The sequence below is a fragment of the Leptopilina heterotoma genome, unplaced genomic scaffold (genome assembly GCF_015476425.1).
Source record: "Leptopilina heterotoma isolate Lh14 unplaced genomic scaffold, ASM1547642v1 Lhet_8, whole genome shotgun sequence".
NCBI classification, from domain to species: Eukaryota; Metazoa; Arthropoda; class Insecta; order Hymenoptera; family Figitidae; genus Leptopilina; species Leptopilina heterotoma.
Genome location: NW_025111180.1, coordinates 81777 through 97750, shown reverse-complemented (window position 1 = coordinate 97750; position 15974 = coordinate 81777). Strand labels below are relative to the sequence as shown.

General features: G+C 25.7%; 1 protein-coding gene across 1 annotated transcript in view; it reads left to right on the top strand.

The window, feature by feature from the left end:
- LOC122510975 overlaps nucleotides 1-15974 on the top strand; it is a 99713-nt gene that overhangs the window by 64361 nt on the left and 19378 nt on the right. The window contains exon 5 of the mRNA XM_043625937.1: nucleotides 15008-15954. Coding sequence (XP_043481872.1) covers nucleotides 15008-15954 — 947 coding nt within the window. The remainder of the gene's footprint in view (nucleotides 1-15007; nucleotides 15955-15974) is intronic.

The window sequence follows — 15974 nt, the reverse complement described above, 5'->3', positions numbered from 1 at the left end:
CATTATTTTTGTGCTTTTGGAAAATACTTTACTTATTAAATTGTCTCGACTCTTTGGTAAAAAATCTAAAATTATCAAAAATTCGAAAAAATTCAAAAATCCGATTTTATTAAAATTCAACATTTTTTCCTCTCTTTTATGGGAATTAGCTTCATTATTTTTGTGCTTTTGGAAAATACTTTACTTATTAAATTGTCTCGAATCTTTGGTAACAAATCTAAAATTATCGAAAATTATCAAAAATTCAAAAATCCGAATTTCTTAAAATTCAACATTTTTTCCTCTCTTTTATAGAATTTAGCTTTGTTATTTTTGTGCTTTTGGAAAATACTTTACTTATTTAATAGTCTCGAATCTTTGGTAAAAAATCAAAAATTATCAAAAATTCGAAAAAATTCAAAAATCCGATTTTCTTAAAATTCAACATTTTTTCCTCTTTTTTATAGGATTTAGCTTCATTATTTTTGTGCTTTTGGAAAATACTTTACTTATTAAATTGTCTCGACTCTTTGGTAAAAAATGTGAAATTATCAAAAATTCAAAAATCCGAATTTCTTAAAATTCAACATTTTTTCCTCTCTTTTATAGGATTTAGCTTCATTATTTTTGTGCTTTTGGAAAATACTTTACTTATTAAATTGTCTCGACTCTTCGGTAAAAAATCTAAAATTATCGGAAATTATCAAAAATTCAAAAATCCGAATTTCTTAAAATTTAACATTCTTTCCTCTCTTTTATGAGATTTAGCTTCATTATTTTTGTGCTTTTAAAAAATACTTTACTTATTAAATTGTCTCGACTCTTTGGTAAAAAATGTGAAATTATCAAAAATTCAAAAATCCGAATTTCTTAAAATTCAACATTTTTTCCTCTCTTTTATAGGATTTAGCTTCATTATTTTTGTGCTTTTAAAAAATACTTTACTTATTAAATTGTCTCGACTCTTTGGTAAAAAATCTAAAATTATCAAAAATTCGAAAAATTTCAAAAATCCGTTTTTCTTAAAATTCAACATTTTTTCTTCTTTTTTATGGGATTTAGCTTCATTATTTTTGTGCTTTTGGAAAATACTTTACTTATTAAATTGTCTCGACTCTTTGGTAAAAAATCTAAAATTATCAAAAATTCGAAAAATTTCAAAAATCCGTTTTTCTTAAAATTCAACATTTTTTCTTCTTTTTTATGGGATTTAGCTTCATTATTTTTGTGCTTTTGGAAAATACTTTACTTATTAAATTGTCTCGACTCTTTGGTAAAAAATGTGAAATTATCAAAAATTCAAAAATCCGAATTTCTTAAAATTCAACATTTTTTCCTCTCTTTTATAGGATTTAGCTTCATTATTTTTGTGCTTTTGGAAAATACTTTACTTATTAAATTGTCTCGACTCTTCGGTAAAAAATCTAAAATTATCGGAAATTATCAAAAATTCAAAAATCCGAATTTCTTAAAATTTAACATTCTTTCCTCTCTTTTATGAGATTTAGCTTCATTATTTTTGTGCTTTTAAAAAATACTTTACTTATTAAATTGTCTCGACTCTTTGGTAAAAAATGTGAAATTATCAAAAATTCAAAAATCCGAATTTCTTAAAATTCAACATTTTTTCCTCTCTTTTATAGGATTTAGCTTCATTATTTTTGTGCTTTTAAAAAATACTTTACTTATTAAATTGTCTCGACTCTTTGGTAAAAAATCTAAAATTATCAAAAATTCGAAAAATTTCAAAAATCCGTTTTTCTTAAAATTCAACATTTTTTCTTCTTTTTTATGGGATTTAGCTTCATTATTTTTGTGCTTTTGGAAAATACTTTACTTATTAAATTGTCTCGACTCTTTGGTAAAAAATCTAAAATTATCAAAAATTCGAAAAATTTCAAAAATCCGTTTTTCTTAAAATTCAACATTTTTTCTTCTTTTTTATGGGATTTAGCTTCATTATTTTTGTGCTTTTGGAAAATACTTTACTTATTAAATTGTCTCGACTCTTTGGTAAAAAATGTGAAATTATCAAAAATTCAAAAATCCGAATTTCTTAAAATTCAACATTTTTTCCTCTCTTTTATAGGATTTAGCTTCATTATTTTTGTGCTTTTGGAAAATACTTTACTTATTAAATTGTCTCGACTCTTCGGTAAAAAATCTAAAATTATCGGAAATTATCAAAAATTCAAAAATCCGAATTTCTTAAAATTTAACATTCTTTCCTCTCTTTTATGAGATTTAGCTTCATTATTTTTGTGCTTTTAAAAAATACTTTACTTATTAAATTGTCTCGACTCTTTGGTAAAAAATCTAAAATTATCAAAAATTCGAAAAATTTCAAAAATCCGTTTTTCTTAAAATTCAACATTTTTTCTTCTTTTTTATGGGATTTAGCTTCATTATTTTTGTGCTTTTGGAAAATACTTTACTTATTAAATTGTCTCGACTCTTTGGTAAAAAATCTAAAATTATCAAAAATTCGAAAAAATTCAAAAATCCGATTTTCTTAAAATTTAACATTTTTTCTTCTCTTTTATGGGATTTAGCTTCATTATTTTTGTGCTTTTGGAAAATACTTTACTTATTAAATTGTCTCGACTCTTTGGAAAAAAATAAAAAATTATTAAAAATTATCAAAAATCCGAAAAATTGAATTTCTTAAAATTCAACATTTTTTTTCTCTTTTATACCATTTAGCTTTATTATTATTTGAATTTTTATTCAAGAGAAAAAATGGAAAACTGAAAAAATTTAGAATTTTTTAAAAATTACAGGCCTTTTCCATGATTTCCCTGATTTCCAGAAGCCTTTTAAAAATTCCATACCATTTCCATGATTTCCATGATTTTTAGATTCTGTAGGAACCCTGCTTTTGTCTGACTTTCTTCTAAATTATCGAATTCAGTGATTTCTGGGGTGAATTTGGTTAAGTTGTAAAATGATTAATTTCTATTTGAATTCTTTTTTTTGAATGTAGAAAATCTGATGTTAATTTAATTCTTTTTTCGTTATGCACGGCAAAAAATATTTAGCTGGATGAACTACAGATTTCACTTTAGTAGCGAAATTATTTAGTGCTTCAATTAATACTTTCGTTATTCTAGAGAAACTTATCGCTATTTCAAGTAAAACTTTTTTCAGTGTGTAATAATTATTATTTCTTTAAAAAGTATTTAATTTAAAATGGCTTTATAAAATAAGCAATGCAAAAGATGACCCAGATACTAATTGTAATTGTTCTAGCTATAGTTTAAGTCTAGTAATGTAAATTCTATTTAAATTGAGACCATTGAGTGAAATTATTTGAATTTTAGTTAGTTAAATCTCTTTGTTAGGTTATAATAATTATTTCTTTAAAATTTTTAATTTGTTTAAAATAAGCAGCCCCATATAACATTCCCGCGCGCTTGCGCGCGGATAGTTTGGCTAGTATTATTTGAATAAACAATATTAAAAATTTTAGTCGTATATTTATATAATTCTTATTTTTGTAATAACTCGATGTAATAAGAATTTATAATTTATCACAATTTAGAGTGAGAATTATTCACAAAATATTTATATTGTTTTCCCTGTATGAACTATACATTGACAAGTATAAAAAAGTAGTTGGATACTTTTAAAACACAATACGAATTTTATATTTTTATTTCATTTTTTTGTTTTAACGGCGTTGGAAGGTCTGTAAAATTTGTAGGTTACAATTATCGCCCGACAAAATACGACACTGACTGATTTAAATGACGTGAAATAGGTAAATAAACATTTTTCAACCACTTTTTCTCTAAACACAGACACTTTTTACAAAATAGGCCAACATACAACGAGTAGGAATCTTCTTAATTACCTAAATTCAAAAGATGGTTTAAATTCATGCAGAAACGCGGTTGTAAAATGTAAAATTGGAAAGTGATGTAATGCTAAGAATATTACAGCTGGACCATTGTGCTCTCTGCATGCTTCTGCCCTCGCTTCTGGCGACTGGCAGTAATCCGCTTCTTGTTGTCTGTCATTACATTACTTTCCAATCATTTCCAATTTTACATTTTACAACCGCTTGACAACCGCGTTTCTGTATGAATTTAAACAATCTTTTGAATTTAGGTTATTAAGAAGATTCTTACCCATTGTATGTTGGCCTATTTTGTAAGAAGTGTTAGAGAAAAAGTGGTTGAAAAATGTTTATTTACCTCCCAGTAATAAGGGGTGAATTAAAGTGGATTGGCACTTTTATGCCCTTAAATTCCAAACCAATTCCGTTTTTGTCCGCAATCTTAATGAATTCCTTTTCTATTGTTAAATTGATAATTTCTATCCAATTCAATTCTCTGTAACCACGTGACCAGAGTCTGAATTTACTTTAATGCCGTTTAAGGGAATCATTTGTTGTGGAGTTAATGCCTTTTAATTAACATTGAATTCTTTAAAGGGCATTAAAGGGGTTTCAAATTCTGGTCACGTAGTTACAGAGAATTGAATTGGATAGAAATTATGAATTTAACAATAGAAAAGGAATTCATTAAGATTGCGGACAAAAACGGAATTGGTTTGGAATTTAAGAGCATAAAAGTGCCAATCCACTTTAATTCACCCCTTATTACTGGTCTATTTCACGTCATTTAAATCAGTCAGTGCCGTATTTTGTCGGGCGACAACTGTAACCTTAAAATTTCACAGACCTTCCTTCACAGACCTTCGCTTTTATTTGGATATTTGAAAATAAAATTAATACTTAATTAATTAAAATGGTTTAAATCTTTTTTGTCACTGATTAACTTAAAACACAATGTACCTAATTCATATAAAAAAAGTTGTGAAATTAACAAATCTCTAAATCAGAGATGTGAATTTATGGCGTTTTCTGGTATAAAGTTTGACAGAATCAAACACAACTTATCACAGTAATTTTGTGACTATAATGTTTAATTTAGATACACTTATATTTTATTGGACTTCAAATTAATATTATTTCAAGTTTAGAGATTAATTTTTTTCCGTGTAGAGAACTTGCTATGTAATAATGGCCATAGCGTTGTCAAGGAAAAACTAAAAAAATCTTTGAAAAAAAAATGTTTTTTTCTAACTTTTACATTATTTGATCTAATTAGTTAAAAATTAGTATACAAGTGTATTTTTACAGTCTGATCACAAAAAATTTATTTAACCCTCGGAGAACACATGGGGTCATTTTGACCCCACGATTTTTTGCGAAAAGCTTTTTATCTATTGTTTAATATTTTTTATAAGGATTTTAAAGTCCACAGACTTATTTTACAGAGTTTACACTATATTTTAAAAAAATCTTTAGGTTAATCAGATGAACAGTTCAAAATTGGTTGAGCATTGAAAAATGATCTAAAAAAGAGGTGTGTTCTCCGAAGGTTAAAAAAATTTTTGAAAAAAAATAAAAAAAATTTTTTTGTACCGAATGATCTAAATATTAATGTACGGAACCCGCCATTACAGTGCGAGTGCAACTCGCACTTGCCCAGTTTTTTATTATTTTGTATATTATTTGCATATAATTTGTATATTTTGTTTTATATTATTTATATTTTTTTGTATATTATTTTATATTTTTATAGACTCCCTGAAGAGGAAATCATTTAGATTTCGAAATGTTGGAGTAAACTAATTTTTTAAAAACTATTTGTCCGAATGTTTTCGTTTTATTCTCCTTCACTATAATTAATTATTTTAATATCCACATTATTTTAATTGTAACCAAAATATAATTAATCAAAATTTTTGTTTAACAAAATTTTTATTTAGAAAACAAATTTATTTATTTATTTATTCAGGAATTTAATTTAATTTATTATTTTTAAATTAAATTAAAATTTATTTAGAACAGAATTTTTACTGAATAGAATTTTTGAATTTTTATTTCTTTAAATTTTCACCTACTTTTTATTTTAACTAAAATATCATTTATCAGAATTATAGTTTAACAGAATTTTAATTTAATCGAATGTTCTGTTATTTAATAATTCGATTAAATATGAATTCTATTTAATAAAAATCCGTTTTGAAAATGTATTTAATTATACTTATTTTTTATAAAAATATTTTACTAAGAAAATTCTATTTTATAAATTTCGTTAAAATAGAAATTTCATTAAATAAAAATTCATTGCTGTGAAAATTTATTTGTTTTTTATAAAAATTCTCCACAAATGAAATTTTGTTTTATAAATTTCTTAAAAAATGGAAATTAAATAAAAATCTAAATTTAAGTTAATTTAAACAAAAAATTTTAATTCAATTTAATTTAAAATAAAAACTTCAATTTAATTAAAAATTCAGCTTAATTAAAAATTGTAATTTGAATTAAACATTTAGTTAAAAAAAATATTTCCATTTTAATTACAAAAATTTTAAAAAAGATTTTCACAAAAATTTCATAAAGAAAATTTGTTTTAATTTAATAAAAAAAATTCCAAATTAATCAATTCTGTTAAATATGAATTCGATTAATTAAAAAATGTTCTCCTTCGAGAATTTCCTTATTCCATAAATATCAAATAAATAAAAATTCGACCATATGAATTTCGAAACAGTATAGAAATCCAAATTCCTGATTTTTCATGTAATGGTTCTTTAAAGCGATATAAATAAAAAATTCACGACATTTAAATTTATATATGTCCCCTAAATTTTTACCGAATATGTCGAAATTTTTATCAATTTTGACCTGCTTTTATTCTTGTGTTCTTAAATTCAGAAAAAGGAAAAAAAATGTTCTGAATTTCGTGAGGTAACGGGATCTCGTTTATTGGGAGAACTTGATGAGAGAAAGGGGGGTAAAGGAGAAGCAGGTGTGGGCCAGGAAATGAATCCCTGAACGAAAAATATGAAAGTGAAAAGAGCAAAGAAAGTGATGCCATTCTCCGCGGCTTCCTGATCAGAATTATTGTGTTTCAACCTTTGGAACGTCCTTTACAAACGACCTCGAAATAGAGAGACGATTTAACTTTAATTACTTTACTGCCATGCACCTTCTCCTCATGAGGATTAAAATCTCCTCTTAGTCTCAATTTCATTTTATTTTTCAAAACTGGATCCAAAAAGATAGGACAACACTTTTTTTCCTTTTTTTGGTCAATAAAATAAAAAAATGAATATTTTAGAGAAAGTTTTTGATTCCAGATTAAATCAGTTTTTTTTGTTTCAGATTCAATGAATTCTAAATTTCTAATGAGTACTAATAAATTCGAAATGCGGAAATGAAATTAATCCACTAAAATTTGTTATTAATAATTGAAAAGATTGTTCTAGGTAATAATAATTAAATTTTAATAATTGTGTTAGTGTCCAAGAACTTTTGAGTGGTAGCAGATTTACAGGCAGTGGGTTTTCTAATTGTGGGTCGTGCGTTGATAATCGGAGAGAGTGAATACTTTAACGTAGGAGGGCATTACGTTCTCTATATCTATGTAATCCTACTATTACAACTGCATAATTATATACACCTAATTTATATCAGAGGAAGTTCATGCGCCAATCTTACATGAATATGAAATCAATTTATTTAAAAAAGAAGGAAAAAAACATTCTTTACCCAGGGTTCGGAAGTTACGCGTAACTTTGAGTTGTCTACGTAAATTACATATTCTACGTAATTTACGTAGAATACGTAATGTATGTAGACAACTTCAACTGTTACAACGAAATGCAAAGATACTGTCTAAAATCAACAAACGCAGAATTTGTTGACATTTATTATTTGACTTATTTTTATTGCTGTATTATTTAACCAATGTCTTCTAAAAATGAAAATAGCAATTTTAAATAAACATATACAGAAATTTCGTGGCTCGAAATGAAATTTGAAAAAATTAAAACTGTTGAAGATTAGACGGTAGCAAAGTGCTTAATTTGTAAAAAGATTTTAAAAAATACAAGTTACATGCGACTTGTTGGCCACAGATATGTATTAATAAAACTTTAAGTTTTTTAGATAAATAAATATTGTTTTTTATACGAAATTAAAATTTTTGCTTTAATATAAATACGGAAATTTCTGATAAATATAATATGTTTGCCATTTTCATTTCTTGATAAAGTAAAATTTAATTTATCACAAACTTCGTATTTGGGCCTGTCACCAGCACCACTACTACTTTTTGATATTTTAAGTTTTCTTTTAAATTTAATTGAACTGAAAGCCAAATAATAAATATTTTCGTGTTTTCTCTACGCTTGTGAGCATGATCAACATGAACAAAGTGACATTAGAGGTTATGTTGTTAAGGGACGTAAACTACGTAGAGAACTAGACACGTAAATTACCAGGTAATATACGTGTAGACAACTATGTAGACTACATCGAGTAGTTTACGTTCCGAACCTAGCAGGTCAGAATAAATTATCATCAGAAGAACAAAAAACGGTTTAGGTAAACTAAAGTAAATTTCAATTACTAAGATTTTTTTTACTAGTTCAGAATAAATTATCATCAGAAGAACAAAAAACGGTTTAGGTAAACTAAAGTAAATTTCAATTACTAAGATTTTTAGTGTTTTAGTAAATATGAAAATTTAAAGATTACTAAATTACTAAAAAATCACACTAAGTTTTTAGAAGGAATAAAAAACATTTTTGAAAATTTAGAAAAGCGAAAGTTGTAATGAATAATTAGTTTTCTTTTTTAATTTGGTCGATTTTTTCCTGACTTGCAGACAGAATTTTGACTTTATTCTCTGATTATTTTATATAGCGCAAAAACAATTAGTAAAATTGAACTAGCAAATGATATGCGCGCCAGCGCGCGGAACGGGGTATTCCATTTTTTATTATTTTGTAAAATAAAAAATTTTATATTTTCAAGAATAAACATCAATTTTTTAATGATTACAGATTCATAATTTAAAGAATTCACTTATTAAGTACATAATATTAAATATTCTTGTTCATTGTTATTCAAAAATTTTAATAACATTTTTCGCAAGAATTTCATTTTTCTCATATATAATAATATTTTTTAAAACAATTCAATTATTATTTTCAATACAATTTTAATAAAATTTCTCGAAAGAATACAATTATTTTTAAAAACATTAATTAAATTCGATTATTTTCAAGAATTTTAATATAAATTCAATTATTTTTAACAATTTTTATGAAAATTTTTAAAAAAAATTATTGTTTTTAAAATACTTAGTAAAATTCCTTCAAAAAATTATATTATTTTCAAAAATTCAGATAAAATCCTTCGAAACAATTCAATTATTTTCAATACAGTTTTAATAAAATTTCTTGAAAGAATACAATTAGGGTCAGTTGGGGTAAATCCGGACAAAATACCTATTTTTCACAAATGACGTAAGTTTTTTATTATAAAAGGCAATACTTCCGGTTTTCTATTGCATTAATTTCTTCCTTAAGTTCCCTAGATTAATTTTATGGAGCATAAAAAAATTTAGATAAACTTTAATCGCATAAAACTAACTGTCCGGATTTACCCCAAGATTTAGAAAATTTCCTAAAATTTGGGGTAAATCCGGACAGCTTAGTCCGGATTTTTTCGGAGAATTTTTACAAGATTTTTAAAAATAATTGTAATTTTCGAAGAAATCAATTAAAATTGTATTGAAAATAAGTAAAATCCTGATAAGAATTTTATTATTTATTTATGTTAAAGTAGGATTTTAGAAATTTATTTAATTTGTAAATATTAATTTTTAAAAACTTCAACTAACGTGTCCTTCGGACAAAGAAATTGTAAAGGTAGTGGATTCCCCCTCTACTTAGTTATTGATTCAACTAAGAGGTTGAGAACCCTACTCCTTGAATTTAGAGAAGATAGGATAGTTTTAGGAATAATTAAATTATAAGCAAAAATAAGATTAAACAAATAAGATATATTTTACCCAAAGAAATCCCTAATACAAGTAACTCTAAATTGGTGTGAGTAAAGAGTAATTTTATACTTGTGTATGAAAGAATAGTATGTGTGTGTGTAGTGATGAGTAAGATTTCTATACTCACTGTCTGGTAATTCAATCCTTTGAAATGTTATTCCAATGACTTATTCTGTTCTTTTAGTATTACAGAATTTAGGTTGTTTATTTGAAAAAAACGAGAAAATACCTGATCTAGGTTCACTAGATTGATATTTCGTTTTCCAATTTAATATTCCTTGGCTCGCGCAAATTTGAAGACCCAAACCCCGTAAATAAAGACTGTCTTTAAAAGTATTTCAAAAATCAATATTCTTTTTAAGATATGCTTAGTTTATTTCTGCTGATGCTAGATTTTTAAATACACTCTTTTAATTCTTTACGTTTATGCTTTTTTTTAAATTCACTTTATTTCATTAATACTATTTCAATTCTTTCTTTTAATCTTTAGCTCTTTTACAAATTCTTTATTTTATTTCTTTTTCACTTTATTTTCAATATCTTTTAATTCTTTACTTTTTTAATTATTTTTCACTTGTCACTTTATTGTATTCTTTATTTCGATATATTCTTTTAAAAATCAACCTTTGTTTACTCTTTATTTATTTTCTTTTTATTCTCAATTAAATTCACTTTCTTTAAACAAACTTTTTATTCAACCGTTAAACTTTCAATACGATTAACACGGCTAATTGCCGGACTTAGAATTGCCAGGCCTAAACTGCCGGCTACAACTACAGGTAACTACGACCTGGACTAAACTGCGGGCCCAAACTGCCCGAGCTAACTGCCGGCTACAACGGCCTGGCTTAAACTGCCCAGATTTCCCAGTGTCAATCAATTTTATTGAAAGACAATTTAGTGGGGAAATCGTATGTTAAGTTCATTGTACTTGACTGTTGTCAAGTCAATTTCTGCAACCTTGCAGATTTAAGCAGTGGTGTGATCCGAGTTCAGTGACTTGGATGCACCACTCCTTACATTGAGCAATTTAACTTTGATAATTTCTAACTAATTTTCAAAAGGGTCAATAAACTGTTTTTCAAGAAAAAGGAATTCATTAAGAAACACTTTACTATATTGTCAGGTTTTTCACCTCGAAATTGCGAAACCTAAAGGAATGTTAAATTCAATTAAATCTTATATTTATATAGAATTAGAATTTCTATGTCATTAAAAGGCCCTGGATTAAAATATTCAAAAGAGGGAATGTCCTTTTGTGAGATTACATAGGGTTATTTTGTGTAAGCGTTTTATGACGTGTTAACAAAATATTGTGTTGTGTGTAATTTGGTTTTTAAAGTATTATAAATAATCATTTATAATATAAAAGTTACGGAGTTCGGCCGTAACAATTTAAAAATAATTGGATTTTTTTCAGAAGATTTTTATTATTTATAAATTGACTTTTTGCAAAGAATTTTATTACAATTATTAAAAATAATTGAATTCTTCATAAAATTTTCAGTAAAAATTATTTTAAAAAATTCATTATTTTCAGGAATATTGAAATAAATTCTTCAAAACAATTCAATTATTTTAAAGAATTTTGATAAAAATCTTGCCATGAATTAAATTACTTTCAATACAATTTTAATTATATTTTCTAGAAAGAATTCATTTATTTGAAGAAATGTTGACAAAATTCTTGAAATGAATTCAATTATATTCAAATTTTTTTATAAATACTTTACAAGAATTCAATGATCTTCAGTACGTTAATTTTTAAATCTTAAACATTTAAAAAGAAAAATTATTTAAAAAGTTAGGAAACTTAAAAGCAAACAGCAACTAACTCCAACCTGCGAACAGATTACCAGAATACAACGATTATTTATATTAGAAGATTACTACACTGAAAAAAAAAGTATTGAACCAAGAAAATTTTTCTTGGTTGAAGCAAATCGTGGGATTGAATACGGCCAAGACTATTAAAGTATTGATTCAAGAAAACGATTTTCTTGACATAGGATATTTGGGAGAAGAACATATATTCTTGATCCAAGAAAATATGGAATTTGACCAAGAAGTTAGTCTTCTTATACGAAGTATGAAATGTATTAAATGAATAAAATATTTTCTTGTTCTAAGAATATATATAGTTAATTGAATTATTTTATTTGATTCATTCAATTTTTTGTAACGTTCGTTCAAGTAATTCAAGATTTAAATGAAGAAAACATTTATTTTGTGAGAAGAACAGATATTTTTGATCCAAGAAAATATGGAATTCGACCAAGAAGTTAATCGACTTGTACGAAATATAAAATGTATTAAATGAATAAAATATTTTCTTGTTCTAAGAATATATATATATAGATAATTGAATTATTTTATTTGATTCATTCAATTTTTTGTAACATTCGTTCAAGTAATTCAAGATTTAAATGAAGAAAACATTTATTTTGTGAGAGAACGCAGATATTCTTGATCCAAGAAAATATGGAATTCGATCAAGAAATTAAGTAGCATGTAAGAAATGCAGAATATATTAATTCAAAATCATTTATGTATCAAATCAAGAAAGTATGTTCTCTGTCCAAGAAAATATTTTCTTGATTTGAGAAAATTTATAGATTTCAATCAAAAAAATACTTTCTCAATACAAGTAAATTATTTACTTAAATTACCCCCCCCCCCCCTTACCCCCATCCCATCTTTTCTAATACTTAGGTCAAACATTTTTATTATTTAATTAATTAACATTTATATTTTTTATTTAAATAATTAAATAATTGTTATTTTACATATATATTTACATTTAATTATTACTTAACACAAATACAACAAATATACCTTGAAATAAAATTTTCCACGGTCGGAGGAATTGAACTCGGGTTGCACGCACCAGAAGCCGTCACGCTACCACTATGCCATCCTAGCCTCAATGGACAGTTTTCGAAAACTGATATTTAAGTTGCATATACATTTGAAGAAAAATATTTTCTTGGATCAAGAACACCGGCATTGTGTTAAGTGAAAAAAAGTTTCAAAGCAAATAAATAAAATGATTCGATTCAAGAAACATGAATTCTCCACACAATACTTTATTATTTCGCTTAAGAACATGATATTCTAGATTCAATACTTTTTGGTACTTCGGAAAAGTAAAATATTTGGTTGAAATAATTACATATTGAGTTCTGACAAATACTAAATTGTTAATTCAAGAATTCTGTTCAATGCTAATAATTACTTGACACAAGAAAATGAATTTCTTTCTTCAAATAAATATGGGATTAATTGAATGTAATTTTTAATCAACTTGAAACAAATATTTACTTATATTAACCTTCGTATTTTCTTGAATCAGGATTATATGAGCGTTGAATTAAGTAAAAACTTTTTTAAAGGAAACAAAAGAATGATTTAATTCAAGATCTTACACTTAATTGAATTGAATAAATAAAATATTTCATTCCAGAAAATATAATATTCTCGCAAGAAATTAATGATTTTGAAACATGAGAATATAGAAATGCTTCAAGTAAAAGAAATGCTTAGATTAATTAATATTTCTTTGAAACAAAATAATTTTTAATTGAGTTGAAACAATTATTAACTTGTATTAATCTTCCCATTTTCTTGGCTCAAGACTATGGGTGTTGGATGAAATAAATAGTTGCTTTAAAGGAAATAAAAAAATTATTTGACTCAAGATACCAAATGACTCAAGGTAAATTACTTGACGTGAGAACATGATATTCTTGATTCAATACTTTTTCGAGACTTGGCGCATGTAAAACAGTTCGTTTGAAACAGTAAGATATTTACTTATGTCAAACCCATATTTTCTTATTTCAATAACTTTGATCAATGCTCAAAATTACTTGACACAAGAAAATAAATTTCTTCCAATAAGAAAATATGGGTTTGTTTCAAATAAATCAGGTCAAGAAAATGCATTTACTTGATTCAATGAACTTTTTTTTTCAGTGTAGCAAATCATTTTTGAATGATTACAGAATTAAAATGTAAAGAATTCACTTATTAAGTACATAACTAAATATTATTGTTTATTATTTTTCAAAAATGTTAATAAAATTTTTAGCAATAATTTCATTATTCTCATAACAAATAAAATTCTTGAGATCAATTCAATTATTTTCAATTCAATTTTAATAAAATTTCTCGAAATAATACAATTATTTTTAAAAATATTAATTAAATTCCATTATTTTCAAGAATTTTAATATAAATTCAATTATTTTCAACAATTTTGATGAAATTCTTTTTAAAATATCATTATTTTCAAAATTTTTAATAAAATACCTTCAAAAAATTCAATTATTTTCAAAAATTTAGATAAATTTAGATAAATTTTTTTGAAACAATTCAATTATTGTATATTTTTATAAATAAGAATATTCTTCGCAAGAATTAAAATATTTCCATAAATAATAAAATTCTTCAAAGGAATTCAATATTATTTTCAATACAATTTTAATAAAATTTCTCGAAAGAATACAATTATTTTTAAAAATATTATTTAAATTCAATTATTTTCAACAATTCTTTGAAATGAATAATAAACACGATTATTTTCAAAACTTGAAAGAAATTCTTCTGAAAATTCAATTATTTCCAATAAAATAATTTTAATTACATTTTCTCGAAAGAATTCAATTTATTATTGAAAAAAATTTAATAAAATTCTTGAAATGAATTCAATTATTTTCAAAATTTTTATAAATACTTTGCATGAATTGAATGATTTTTAATACATTAATTTTAAAATTAAAAATATGTAAAAAGAAAAATTATTTAAAAAGTTTGGAAACAAAAAAACAAACAACAACTAACTTGAAACTGCGAACAGATTACCGGAATACAACGATTATTAATATAGATTACTACCTAGAACAATCCAATTTCGTAAGTATTTCTATTCATTTAAAATTGTTGTCAACAAAAAACAAATAAATTGGTTGAAAACCTCAAAATTTCTTGTTTTTTTGACACTCATAGAGTTAAATTTTTAAACTATTGAGCAAAAAATAAAAATCTTTCGAAGCATAATTAATAATTGAAATAAAAAAATATAAATACCTTGTTTAGAGATAGGTTCAAGTAGGTTCCGAAGAAGAAATAATTAAAATATAAATACCTTGTCTTTACAGAAATCAGCATTCCAAGGCAATCAGTAAGCAGTCACAGTCTGACATCATCATCGGACGTTATCACCAAAGTACGAAGTAAATTGGCCATAAATGATCAACACGAAGGTCTCACAAGTCTCACGGGAATATGGACCGAACTGATCCTCAGGGACATCTCATCTCCAATTTATTCACAAAATTTAACTGACTGTTGCTCAAATCCTCCAAAGCATCCAGAATGCTACGAGTCACTGGATCAATTTGGATCATGTTCAAATTACTATCGTCAAGCGCCCACAGTGAGTTCTCATATTTGTCGTTTCGAGAAACGAGAACAAATGAATGGTGCCTCTGGCTATTTGGATGGTTCCGATCTCTATGGAAATACAGACGAGAAACTTCACAATCTAAGGACCTACAGTCATGGCAAGGTCGATCCATTTGCTTGTGAACTCTGTGAAAATCGTGAATCAGCATTAGGACAAATTTATCGAGCATTGCTCTCGGAGCACAATAGGATTGCCGAGAAATTGGCATTTGAAAATGAACATTGGGATGAAACAAAATTATACCTTGAAGCTCGTAAGGCGGTTGTTGCTCAAATTCAACACGTTACCTTCAATGAATACGTGCCGAGTATTCTAGGCGAGGCTGTTTATTTGGATTCGAATTTAAGACCTGTGACAAGTGGATATTACGCTGGATACTCGTCGACGAATCGCGGTGGTGCTTTAGATGCCGTTGCTTTCGCTGCTCTTCAGGTTTTAACATCCTTGTCGGCTCACAATAAAGATTCACTCGAAAAGCACTTGAGCACTTCATCGAAGCACGTTAATTTAGACATCAGCAATCAAATTTCCGAATTTCCGGCTTGGGATTCAAGTGCTCTTTTGGTTCAAGCTGCTAGAGATCACGGAGTTCCTGGATATGTCAACTTCATCTCCCACTGTTCTGAAAACAAAATTCAAGTAAGTACAGGATTGTCACA